Raw genomic sequence first — 14,604 nt, forward strand, 5'->3', positions numbered from 1 at the left:
TATTTGTGGTTTAAATGGGAGTAGAATAGGTAATTACATGGGTATACATTAATCAATGTTGAAATTGGATGTGGAGGTAAATTGGGAATCAAATGAAACGCGACCTACATTGTTGGTGTAAAAGCCTTTATAATTCTGGTTAGGTAAAACCGTTGGGTTATAGAATGACGCTTGTAATAAGGTAGACGCCCGAATGTTGGCCACTGTCCCAATAATTGCCATTTAACTTCATGCTATTGTCAATAGAGGCACAGAATAAGTAATAGTACAAGAGGTCACAGCAGGGTGTCATCTATTGGGCACTAGCATGTCAAACACTATTATAGATAATTTAAATCAGTTAGGTATTATTGTGATGTATAAATTAGCAGGATAACTTAAACCGTTCCAGCTTATGAGGAAACAACGCAGAAATAAATGTAATTTTCGTTGATATTTTAGTAATGTGCTTTTACTACCTTTGATCTAATTTCACTTTCTATACCTAACATCTCTTTTTTTATCCGTTTCTTACTAACTCGCGTTGCAACGATGTTTGTGAATGTGTTGTGACTCTCATGATTTTATGCCTGTAGAACGGCAAATATTTATTTGGATTTGACTGGCATAACGATCTCAAAATATGATAAGTATGTCGTTGCTTGCGTTATTTTCGATCGAATTTGATATTAGATTGACCTTCCACTTGTGATCTTCCACCTTCTGCCATTTTACATACCAAAGCACTCTCACTTACTATTTTATTCTTTCATTTTTTGCACCTCTTTAGAAACGGAACGCTTTTGGATTTGCAAGGACCGCGGTTTGGCCACTGTTACTTATTCTGTGGTTTAGCTTATAAACTCTTGACACCTACTAGAATATAAAAGTTAACGAGTAGTTTATCAAATAAATATTGAATATATGTTGTACAGGATGATACGGGACATGCGCAGAACCAACCCCATAGGATTCATTTAGTTAAGGCTACTATATCGTACCAGTATTTAGTGACATTGATTTTTGATTTAGATGTTGAAAACAGAAAAGTGCATGGTCAGTTTGCAATTAAAAGTGTGGGGATTAACTTAGATATGATTGTGAACGATCCGTTATCAATTACTGAGGGTGTAGGGTAGGCCTGCTCACGTCTCTCGAATCACCCAGTAGGTTCGAGATATTAGGACAAAACCCTACCCCACTTGACCAGTTTTTGTTTCGCAGCGCTTTATGCGCATTGAAAAATGCGTTTCAATTTTGCCTGTCCGCAACAATGCTCCATGTTTTACCAAAGCTTAACCCAGAATGTCCATTGACGCATATTTCAAGTATATTAAAATACACAAGAACAACCAGATTACTTAAACCTACAAGTCTAAACAAGTCACATGCTACCAAGGCTCCGAGTCGACTGGTTTCGAAGATCGCTATCGCCGACAGTGGGCGAATGCTCGCACACTCATTACATAATCGAAAAGCAAATTCATACCAACATAACTTTGCATTCGAAAAAGAACAAACATAGTCGCCTAGGCCTGTATACCCACGCACTAAGGTTTGCATTCTGGTTTACATCAATTTGAACATCAAAGGTCGAGCTACCGTAGTTTTGTCAATTGTCCGTGTCAAATTGCTCTTTATACGTCTGCTGTGTCTGAATTCTTAAGGCTGTAGAGCTTAGGTTTCTATTTGCTTGTGCGGATGGAAGTGTTGTTTGTTTTGGTAGGCGGTGTAGGCGTTTGGGCGCCGGTGGGTGTGATAATTCCTCCGGCACACACAAAGAGTGCCGTGAGATAGTGATATGCTCCCGAAACGTGCGGAGGTTTGCTTACGAATTAGTGTGGGAGAGGTGATAGGTCAGAGAAAATATGAGGGAAAACGGTTTCAGAGCGATTCTGGAAGACCTGATCAGGCCCAGTTGACTATACCATTAGGTTAGTTTCATAGCAGTAACTTATAGTGAAGTTTTTCATCATGTGAGATATATCTTTATGAAGTAGAAAACAATACGCAAACACCCTAATGACATACTCGAAGAGCATTATAGAACGAAATGCCAATATGGTCGCTGCTTCCGCTTGCCCGCCTTGGCGCGTTTGACAACAACTACGCTGCGTGCCTCGCAGCACAAAACTCAGTGCACGCGGTAATAACCGACGCCTGTTGTACTGTTTGCGATAAATATTCGTAAGCTACAGTCACTACTCCGACACGTTATCAATAGAAATATTTATCAACTCCCGGCAAAAACTATAGCGTAATGTTCATTAAAAAATGTGAATGTTCTTATAAATACAAACGACTTGTATACAGGTAGGTACTGAGTTGTATTTTATAACTATTTATTGTACATAAAACACATGAAATTGAAACAGTTAACAAGAGAAAGAGATGTACCTACATAAGCGTACTTATCCATGAAAGGGACATTAAAAACAAGAAGTTGTGTAGGTATGATCCCATCACATCTCTAGAGATTCTAGAATCATCCCGTATAAAATAAAAATCTTTTACTGAGAAGAATCATATTTTTTTTATCTTACATTTCGTCCAGCGAACGTTTTGCAAATATAAGTAAATAATACTTCTTAAGAATCCTAGCGTTTTGCGTTGCGGGTGACGCCGCCGTTTGGACGCGTCCGACGTGTAATCGCATGCGCATGTGGGCGGGAAGAAAGTTTTGTTTTACGACGCATTCATGCAAATTCGCTGCGCGGGATGATAAATTGGATTTGGCCAACGTAACGCCATCAATCCTGTATCGAAACACCTATATGTGGTGTATTTCAAAGATGTACTTTATAACTACTTATAATTAAAAGACTAAAGTGACGGACTGATCCACAGACAACGAAAATTCTAATTTACAAGACTTCAAATTTGGCAGACATATTCCTTGAAGGTCACATGTGCACTAAGAGATTTTTAAAAAGTCGCACGGCATTTTTTTTTAATTAACTACACCACATCAAAAAGCCTAGGGATACTCATATCATTATCCCAAGACAGTTTTGATGACTGTAGTTCTATAAACGAAAAATATTAATAAATTAAGAATGTTTTATAATGTAGGTAAACTGTGAAGGCATCGTCAATATTTTAAAACGTTTCTCTTTTATTTCCGCAGGCCTACGAGCTGTCAACGTTGACGGGCACACAAGTGATGCTGCTAGTGGCGTCGGAGACAGGGCACGTGTACACTTTCGCGACACGGAAGCTGCAGCCCATGATAACGTCGGACGCTGGCAAGCGCCTCATCCAGACGTGCCTTAACTCGCCCGACCCGCCCACCACCAGCGAGCAACGCATGGCCGCCACCGGCTTCGAGGAGACCGAGCTCACCTATAACGTAGATAACGAGGACATGAAGGTGAGGCAATTGGCATACGGGTCCGTCCAGTACCCCATAGAACACCACCCGGGGCTTGCGCCGTCGCCATTGCAGCAGTACCACCAGCACCCTCCTTGTCCCTCGCCACTCCCGATAGGCTCCCTCGGACAACCGTACTCCCACGCCCATCTCTCACACCCCCACATGTCCCATCATCCCCAACGGTAGTTCACATGGCACTCTTGTTAAGCCCAGTTTAGAGAATTCACTGGATGATATCGCATCATCGTCATACATAGTCACGTTCTATACTAGGTCTGTAAATTATGATTAGGGATAAAGTTTGATAGTCTATTTGTAAATAGTTATTGCGTTTGGTTTAAGAGGATTTGAGCTGCGGTTGCAACTTGCGCAGTGATGCAAGGTGTTCGAGGAATTCGGTGTTCGGGACAGGGGAATGGCGGCTGTAACCGATTGCGGATCGTAATTGACAGGTCGCAACAGATCGCGAGATACGCGCCGCGGACGTGTAAAATGAGTTATGAGCTGCCACACTTTCTCGCTCCTGTTGAAAAATGTTTACGACAAGCAGGGCTACTACGAAACTCGTAATTCGGAGTTCGTGTCGTGCGGTCCCTCTCGCTCTCGTATTAAATAGTGTAAGTGTCAGAGGGACAGCACGACACGAACTTCGAGTTTCGAGGGACTGTAGTGACGCGCCGGCACTCCGCTCAACTTACGAGCGAATGATTGATTTCAATTTCTGATAAAAGCCAAACAAAACACATTCAACAGTAATTTCAATGAAAAGAACGGTAATATATCGAGTGCAGCGCTCATTCGAGCCCCAACGAGTCGATTAGAAGCTATAATGGATCGAACAGCGCTCATTGAATTAATCATCCCAAAAATCCTATCAACGAAATTGATGAACGGTGTCGAAACTGATAGAGCAATATTCAGTAGTAAAATAATCAGATTCAAAATCCGATTATAATTAACGCAACGGACCGGTTTCACGGTTTGTGTGACGCCTCGGATCGGAAATGGGAGCGGTGGTGCGCCGCTACCGATTCATTATGATCGATGAATCGGCCTTTCATGATACTCAGAGTAAAAAACACAGTCGAAAAGAGCTTTAATCATCGCGATTATCCTCGAAATTGTAGGAAGTGGTGTTCTAAAAATAAACCTTTTTTTACGTCACCACTTATAGAGAGCGATAAACGTATTGCGTCGGATCTATCTCAATGTTTATGTGGTGAGGACAAATACTCAACTCCGTTCACCGAGCGTCTGCTAGAGACAGTTTCCAATTATGAAGGGAGCGCGCTGTCGCCGCCGGTCTCTCCGTGATCCGGATTATCAAGAACCTTAATTGAAAATTACTTTCGGACACCGAGTGATTCTTATAAATTCCCCTGTCAAACTCCGAAGCGCGTCTCTAAGACAAGCGATCCGTGTAACCCGGTAGCTTTCACATTCGACCACGAGCGAACCTTTACGCTTCGCGCTTCATCCAAAACGCTCCCGCTCGATATGGGTGTAATCATCGTCACTAATTTAACCGTTTCCATTATATGCTCGCGCGAACAGTTAATCAATGGAGCGCGCAACTGATCAAACACCCGCCAAATACGGCGCAGCGCCGATCCATTCAGCACTCGCTTCACCCATTAACGCCGAACACACCTTGTGTTGCTAATCGGACACTATTTATTCATCGATTTGTACTCAGTAGCCGCTCTCGCTGCCGTCGCATCGATTGCAGCGAACGATTAATTCCCGCTCCCCATTTGCATACCGTTTTAATTTCGAACCCATCCGGCGCCCACTGCGCCTTCACCCCGACCTCGAATAACGCTTGTCAGCTTTGATATGTTGAAATCGATTACGTCGATCCTCTCGTTTCGCGTTCGCGTCGATAAAAATCTCTCATCTTCTGGTGGGTCCCTCGTCCTGGCCGTCTGCGCAAGGAAACATTGCGTCCGCGACGATATCGATCATTATTGTTCATGCGGCGTCGATAAGCAGATCCGATTGAAATATTCACGCGGTAATTACGATTCCAAGCGATAACCGCGCGGGATGGCCCCTCTTTAGATCTTTATCGGCTATGTTTTTGTGTTCTATTCGTTGTACATCTTAATTCGTGACTCTGGTGAATGTGCGCTCGTCCCGTGCTCTTGTTGGATATATTCTTTAAATTCAAAGGCCGCGTCTAGTTGTATCTCTAGGTACAGTTTCACCTGTCATCGGTGACCGCGCTCGTAAATATGATTCTTTGCGCATGCCCAGCATGCGGCGCTCGGGGCGCGTGTTTCATGCATGTGAAACGCCCGCGATATTACGGCCTCGTAGGATGCAAGATGCTCTCTTGCATGAATTAGCGGTGTGCAGAAGTCGGTCAGTGCCCCCGCGTATCCCTAATCGAGCGCCGTTTCGTAACGTTGCGCGGGCCACTCGAGATTTCGCTTTCGGCGGAGTCTGGTGCGGATTCCGCAGTGAATTCTTTAGTTCTATTTCAGGGCACGTCCCGGGATCAAAAAAAACGACTGTCGCCACTGCACTGGTCCCGACACGAGTCGTAAATTCCTGCTCTTTTTTAGAGGACCCTGCGCCTGCGCGGTGACTCACGTCGCCTATAACGTATTCCGCGCGAGACGCGTGTCTATTCTCGCGGCGGTAATCGCTCGTTAGTCGTCTCGCACCTCGCGCTTTATTAACTTATCAATACCATTGTTTTGATAAACGCCCGGGACGCGCTGACTCATCGTATTGTGCCGGCTAATGTTCCTACATAATTGTCCGCCTGTAAGCCGATCGGCCATGCAACTAACAATAAAGCTAATTTGACTAATAGGTGCGTTGTAATCGTCACCGCGTGTGGTTTAAGGATTAGGCGATTATTCAGCCGACTTTCTTCGCCGCTCCTCAAATCTCTTAATGAACGTTGTTCTAAAGCTATTGTTCTACTTCAGTTTCTTTTATCGTTTTCTAATCCTCCCTCAAGTTTGTTGTGATCGTCGCGGCAGAGACTGTCTGGGTTTTCAGAATATTCTTTTAAATACCTAGTCTTTTGGGGTCGGTCGCTGCGGCGCTTCCCGTCGCGTCTGGTGCGATCATTAATTTATTATTCCGCGCGTGAACGCACCGTTGCATCGATTTTTTCGTAATTATTTAATGTTTGCAAAATTCGCATTAAATGATCGGTCCTCTGTAATTAACACCGCCGCCGACCACCCGCGCGAGATCGATGGACCACCGTTAATGTTAATCCTGCCGGGATGGCAACATTCGCTCCGCCGTGTCGCCGGTCGACAAATGAAGAGATTCCTCCAGCAGGCGACCTGGTGAAATTTTCCGCGAGAGCAATGGCCGTCATAAATTCGATTCGCGCCGTCATTTAGGTAATGGATCTGGGCATTAACTGAGAATGCGCGGCGCAGCGCGATGACACGGCGCTGTCGCCGCGATGCACAGGACGAGTCATGCTTGCTTTATGGTTTGTCGAACAATGTTGCAAACGTGATCAATTCTAACTCTTTTGTTCCGTATTTTAAATCATTATCATCATCAGTCTGAAGATGTCCAGTTCTGAACAAATGTATTTCCTTTTAACACTACATAATAGGACCGACATTTTGACACCGATCATCCACAACTCTCGCGGCGTTTTCTGCCCACCTAATAGGAGGCTTGCAATCTGTTTCTCCCCCAACGGTTATTCGTGTTACCATATATTAAATGGACCTCAGAAGTGAAGAAGAGTGGCCACCGCATACGCTACAATTGATTCAATACCGACGAGAAAAATGTGTCGCAAAAGCTGATGTTTTTATTTTACATGAATCGTAAAATTGTTTGATCGGCGTGATCCCGGTGCGTGGCGTCCTGGCGTATATTTTAGGCGCGCAGTGCACTATTACAGCGCCCGCCGCGCTGTTGCATAATTCAGACACGAGCCTTGCCGTTTGCATTCCGATACTTGATATGTGCTTTCACATGTATTTATGGACAAGATTTTGTGTCTCCGTAATGTTTGGCGAATAAATAAATTGTGTTTAAGGCATAAATACAATGGGCGCACCGGCGGCTTCCCTCGTTACGTCGGCGAATGTAAAGTCCGAGCGCATGTCAGCGCTGAGATATTTCGCGGGCTGATGCCCGCTTATTGCGTTGTTTAGGGGCTTCGTTACACCCGCGGTTTATGTCTGCGCTTACAAATTGGCGTTCAGAGATGCATCGGCGGGCGTCGCAAATCTTCTCGAATTATGCTACATTGTGCTCCGGAGACAATTTGACACATCCCCGCATTCGTATGCGCGCGGGCATCGCGCCGGCATCGGGAGCGCCGCGGATCTAGGAGCCGACATCATTATCTCGCCGGCGCATCATCGCGCAGGATTCCCCTCACATCTCACTTACCGCAATTCTAATGATTTGCGAAGCGGCCGCTCCTTTGTATGCAGACGACGGCGAGGTGACTATCCAGCCATCTCCCTTCCGCGACGAGAGGCGATTGCTCTAATTGAAATTTATTCGTGGCTCCGGACGCGGTCCGGTTGCCCAATGCCTTCTAATCCCATTAGATTAATGAATAAACGGTCGGATTGTCCAGGTTGTTTAGTTATGTATGCACCCGCGCTTATGCGATCTCGTTTACCGGACCGCGCGGGACGCGCTCATCCATTATAGATTTAGCCGGGAGTGTGCCGTCCGCTGGATATGGCAGACGTCTATGTCATTTCGATAATTGGCCTCGATTATATATCCAGTTGCGCACTTTGCAAACATCTGCGATAGATCCCTTGATTGGCAGCTGACGATGGCGTCATGCTCTTGAATCTCGGTCCAATTACGCTGTACATTTGAATTTAATTAAACATCGATTTTATTCATTTTTTCCGAGAGCGAAATTCTTAATATAGCGTATATTGAAGCTGCCGGATTGATTCGCCGAAAGGCGGCCCACTTCCTAAAACTAGACTGGGAGACGCAGAACGCAGATGGTTAAAATTAGGTGCGCGCGCGCCGAGAATAGAGTAAAACCGCGCGCCGCGTCACACCGACCGACTTCGGATATTGTGTTACACATATGACCAAATGTTGCAACACTGCAGCGCTAATGGAAGATTTAGACTACGGCTTGTTTCTAAAGCTCACTCGTGTAACTATGTTTTCATTCGTATAAATTTTAGTATTACCTATAAATAAAATGCTAATATGGATCCATATTTAGATTTGAATCCCACTGAAAGTGTTTATAAGGAGCTTGGTAGGTAAAAATAGACTTTCGACGATTACCTATGTGAAATGTTAAAGCTTACAAAAACAATCTTCATTAAAAGATAAAACCCAGCCCTAACAAGTTATGAATCATCGCTGGGTCACAGTTCACCGGTCCTCATAAGACATGAAAACCAACATTGTTCCAACTCAAACAGCGAAAGAAATAAACCAAACTTATCGGTCATCCTTTTGTATCGGCATCGCGATGCGCTTTAGCGGAAACATTGCTATCATAACAGCGCTTTATTGTCCATTGACGTTTGCTAAAGGGACCAGCACTCTTTGCGGGTATGAAAACAGCGTTGGATGCGACGTTCGGCGATAGTCTCGAGTCTATAAATTCAAACTAGCGTTGAGGCTCTACCGTTAGCGCGTGGGAAATGATTGGGTCCGAGGCTTTGTTAGGCCGATTGTCCACTGGAGTAGATGCGGCGATAGCTGGCGGTGACAGCTACGTGGGAACGCAGGGCTCGCTGTTTTCGGTGCTGTTTGTTTGCTACAATAGCTAACGGATGAGCGCGGCTCGGCAAGTGTACAACACTCTTTAGATTTGAATCTTTATGCGGGTAAATTTTCATATAGGGACATAAATGCTACACCCCTTGTATTGCAGAAACTTGCAAAGTTATAGAATTGAGCAGGAAAATATCGTTGTTTCAAATAGTTTTTCAATGAAGACCATTTATCCTAGATTATATAGTACGTCAGGAACGATCCAACTTTTTTGGTTTAGATTTTTTCGGGAGGCCGTCAGTTGAATCGTTTAATTTTTGTAATTTTCTAAATATGCCTCACGAAAACTTAAGTAAGAATGATTTATTCTGTTTTTATTTTTCGATTTAAATATTACTCAAACACACTAAAACGTAATCGCACGAAATATGACGTTAATCTGTAACGATGGACATAAAACATCGTTTCATATTTGAGATACCGGGACAGCTTCTGAAAAAGGCCACGGGTTCTATTCGTGGCGTTTCCTGGACACGATTATTCTCGACGTTATCCGACTGAAACATCAAAGGCTTGCCTGTTGAATTTAATTAGCATGAAAGGAGAAAACGTAATTAGATAGACTCCGGTAGAAAAAGGTTTGTCCATCTTTAAGGCCTTAGAAAAACAGGCCCTCAATTCTGCGTGAATTTTCTATTAGTAACTTTATTTCTTTGTCATCTTCGTAATGTTCATTTGTTTTTTGTTTTAACTGAAATTATTTGAAAACAGATTCCTAATTTTCCCATAACGATATCTAAATAAAAAAAAGTTCCCGTATCTTTGGGTTTTATTTGGAATTCGCAAGCATCAGAAAAACGCGTCTTCACTTATGAGTGTAATACAAACATGCCAATTTAGAACCGATTTATGAGTCGACAGAGTTCATTCAGTTTACAAATATTATTGAAGGCAACACGGCTAGGTTTCTACAAACTTTTATTAAACTTCCAATGTTTTTGTATGCTTGCTCAGGTACTTGTACTATTACTTTATTCTGTGGCTCAGGTCAAATCTTCCAACTCGAATTTCACCCACTCCTATTTAGTGATCGTGGAGTGTCTTCAGATATGTAATTTGGATGACAATGCAAGTTTACTAAACATAAAGTAAAGTATTAAAGTAGCAGGCGTTCCATCCCTCATTCATAACCACGCGAGATTCACCACCCCATTATTATTACCTTCGGCTCTTTTACAAAACATGATTTTCCCATCATTACGTTGAAAGTCTTGTCTAAAACAGATGTAAATAACCGCTTCTAATGTATTCCGAGCGCGTGCCGTTCTAACTCGCCGGCCATTCAGGTCCGAAAACAAATCCTTAGCTTTTGTGCCGTGCCTATCCATCAAAGCTTTTTCTATTGACGAGCTTACACAAACAAAAAGTTTTCAAATGCTAATCTGTAGTACGTGCTGCGGCTTAGTTCCGGGCACACTTGAATTTTGACGTGGGAACTTTTGACACGTAGACGACATGGTTGTAGTCAGAGCAATCAAGCCATCTAAGGTCTCGTGTCTAAGGTCTGCTTATGCTAAACGTGTGCGGTTAATTTGTAATCGACTGTCTTTGTCTGGCTCTTTGAAGTTGGGGAGACGGAACATAATAGATCTGCTGTGGGTAGGCTTGTTTGTTAATGTTACAAGTTATCACGATTTTTACACACAATTATATCATCGACGTAGATTCTACTCTCAGTCTAGTTGTGATGTGACCACGGCCGCTTTAATGTAGCCGAAAAGTCAACGTAATTTTAGTCATATATTTTAGTCTGGTATTAACTTGTTTTTAACCCCGGTCAAAAAAGGGGTGCTATAATGACTTGTTGGCAGATCTTTTGGACTAATCTTAACCTTTGCGAAAGCAAACATGATAATATTGACACAATACTGCTAATATTTAAAAAAATGCTTCCCATTTTGTCATGAAGCGAAGTAAATTAATACATCTGCTTTCATCATGAAAGTTAAATAATCGATATTCATTGTAGTGTTAATAAATCCTAAATTAGAAAGTAAAGTACCAATCAGGCAATAATTCATTTAACGAGGTCGGACAATACAGAGAATTAACTCGTGTTTCCTGGGATCTGAATAACTTTCTTATAGTATACTCTAGAACAGGTCCGGTGATACAGTTTTTTAACTGGCTAGTTAATGACAGTAATTTCGTTAACTGGAGCAGATAACGAGGCTTCGATTACGCGTCAGGCTCTGCGTACGTGCCGTTACGGGTATAAGGAAGACAAAAAGTTGACGCTTAACTGATTTTTGCTTAATATAAGTGTACGTCAGCGGCAAAGAAATGTGATCCCACTGCGGTACATACATTATATCGTTGGGGTTCAGTCTTCTCTTTTTTTTCTCTTTCACTTTTGTACATGACCGGGCTCCTAGCGATTCGTGTAAAGTTAGTTACTTAGTTATTATTAAAATCTGTATTACTGGATTCAGAGATTTTGACTTGGACATTACCATACTTGCTACTATTAGATTGTGATCCAGCGAGGAGTGAAAGACAGACGGTGAAATTGTTGGTAAATGAGGTATTCTATCTTATGCTGTGGTGTTGCAGGTGTCCATGGGTGGCGGTCACTTACCATCAGATTACCCACTTGCTCGTTTTCCACCCTTTTCATACAAAAAATACTGCGTACAATTTTATCATGTCATTCCTTCAGAAGACAACTACTATATAGATAGACAATACCATCATAGACGATTTAAATATATCTATTCATTGGTAAAACTTTCTTTACAAATTATATCACTGCGTTGTATTAAATGTACACTATCATGTTTGTCATACCATCTCGATCATTCGATTCAATGGTCACTCCATCTCATCTCATAGTGTGCAGATTAAAAACATACTATATCTGCTCTGGATTCTCGCCACGCCTGCGCGGTACGCGAGCCGCGTACAACGCAATTCCGGAATACATCTAGTTAAATGAGCCGCTCGCGCCGGTCATGCATAAATCATGCGCGGGAGTGGGTCCCTCGATGCGCTGCGCAATATACTATCAGAGCTCGGGGTGGAAGGACGTCACGGTCGCTTTAGAACTAAATCGTTTTGGAAAGATTCTCACCTGAAAGCACTTTTTCCTATCAAAATTAAATATTTTGTAAATAGATTTTAATAGATCGACCTATAATGAACTGGTTGAGTCATCGCTCTCGGAAAGAATATCACTGTCTAAAATAATCTAACGCAACTACCGCAAGAAGGTTAGCAGAATACAAAATATAGAATTTACGTGAAATTGGCAAAAGAAATTTAGATCAAAATGCTTAATCTGCAGTTGCGCTTAATTCTAGTCCAGGAATTAATATGATGTGGTGTCAAAAAACCGCTCGTACCTAAAATACCACGTTCCCAGAATACCACATTTTTCAAAATACCGCATTACTCGTACCTATTTATTTACCACATTTCTAGCTTACTCGTACCAGATTCTCGTTGCACCATTTTACAAAATCGAAGATTACTCAAGGAAGTAATTTTTTTGGTGGAATGTCTAATTTTGGACATCTGGTATAATGGGAATGTAATAAAGAGGTAATGTAGTATTTTGAAAATGTGGTATTTTCGGCCCGAGCGAATGAAACAATGTTTTCGGTTCGGTAATATTACACTATTAGAAGTTTCAAGATGGACTTTTACGATCTTATACAAACGAAACGACCTTTACAGAGTTGCTAAGGAAAATTCTAATATTTCTAAATAAGAACGCAGTACTTATTATGAAGTGTTAAGGTTAAAGTCGGAAACGAAATCACTCAAATGGCACTAGATTATTTGGATCGATGGTCGTAAAGTAAACCCGGTATGGGATACGTTAAGAAGACGGGACGGGAAGCGAGAGGAGGCGTGAACATCTTTTATTTTACTAAAATCATTGGTAGACTGGATATTTTTCAAGTAGAGCTTGAGTTTTTCACATGAATAAGCAAAATTTACCAGAGCCTCACGACTATAATGCTTACTTTTATGTTCTTTTAAGGGCTTTAGTGAACTCAGAGATAGGATATTGCATCATTTTGTATACTTTGAAGTATGACAGATGGTGCAGTTTTTCAGTGCCTAAGGTGGATGTTTCCATCGGAAATCTTGATGGAGTATTTCGGTAGCAAAAACAATCCGTGACTTGATTATTAAAAAAACGTTCGGTTCAGTCATTCGCAACTGATTGTGATCAGGAAGAATCATCGATGTATGTTTCCCTGATTCGCAGTTGCTTATGACTTGTTATCACGCGACGATCTCGGATGAAATCTTGTTAGCCACGCCGGCTTGATATTTAGTACAAAAGCGACAGCTATAGGCTGGTTTTATTGCCCGACCGCAGCACTAAACCGTTTCGACCAATCATCGCTCAGTATTTCACTAGATTTGCCAGAACTCCGGGTAAAAATAGACTTAAAAGGAATTCTAGTTCTTCTTAGACGCTTATGGGCGCTGATAGTCGGAAGTTTTTGATGTTTGCTTCTCTTGGGTTTATGAACGAGCTTAGACTCAATACTCTACAATTTATAGCATTTGTAATAAGTATCAGTGATGCAGAAAAGCTAAGGGTGAAAGAAAAGAAATGCTGCAAAGACTTGCGTGAAAATTAACTCAATTTGATACTAGGTTGCAAAGCAGGGTCGATTTCAATATCTGTCAGATATAACTGAAGTTTCTTAATGTATATTTTATTGAATCTTTATTAAATTACTACTGAATTGATGAGTTGTTATTAGCGCTGGTAAAAAGGAAATTGCCATTCGGCCGATGCAATCGGCAATGATTCCCTTTATCTGATTGATATAACTCATAAATACATTCATTTGATAGCATCATAATGAATATCGGGCTCATCGAAGCAATTACAACTGATGTTTATGGAATTTCAATACACGGTCGCACACTTATTTATTTTAATTCGCCAATAAATATACGAATCGATGGCTCTCGTATCAATGGAGACGTACTTGCAAAGTATTCGGGTTACGTCAGAGAACCGAAAGTGGTCATAAACTGAAGAGCCTTGTTCCAATCTCTGACATTGCGGAATTGCTCTATCCGCCATCTCGTTTTCTCTAAGCTGCTATTCTTCTGGTTAGACAAAGACGCAAAGTCGGTGAGCGGCTCTCACTTCCGCCCGCCCACGGCGGCGCAGGCGTCGCCTACGCGTCAACTTAAACCTCAAAAAAACTGGGCAAGTTCGAGTCGGACTCGTGCACCAAGACTTCCGAATCATAAAAGTATAATTGAACTTAGAGTTACAGTGTAACACATAAATACATTTAGGGGCAGTTTCACCATCCATTGATTAGTGTTAACTGACAGTTAAATTTGATGCCGTCTCCGTCTATTCGAACAAAACAAATAGAGACGGCATCACATTTAACCATCATTTAACACTTAACAATGGATGGTGAAATAGCCCCTTAGAGTTATTTAATTTTCTGATGTTGATGATGATATAACTCAGTTAAAGTAAGTACGTGCCGACGGAAAGCTTA

General features: G+C 42.1%; 1 protein-coding gene across 2 annotated transcripts in view; it reads left to right on the plus strand.

Annotated features, from left to right (window-relative positions):
- bs (serum response factor blistered) overlaps window positions 1-14,604 on the plus strand; it is a 308,064-nt gene that overhangs the window by 23,183 nt on the left and 270,277 nt on the right. For both annotated transcript variants that reach the window (XM_074098939.1, XM_074098940.1), the window contains exon 2: window positions 3,107-3,349. In XM_074098939.1, the coding sequence (XP_073955040.1) occupies window positions 3,107-3,349 (243 nt within the window). The remainder of the gene's footprint in view (window positions 1-3,106; window positions 3,350-14,604) is intronic.

The sequence above is a fragment of the Choristoneura fumiferana genome, chromosome 16 (assembly GCF_025370935.1).
Source record: "Choristoneura fumiferana chromosome 16, NRCan_CFum_1, whole genome shotgun sequence".
Lineage (NCBI taxonomy): Eukaryota > Metazoa > Arthropoda > Insecta > Lepidoptera > Tortricidae > Choristoneura > Choristoneura fumiferana.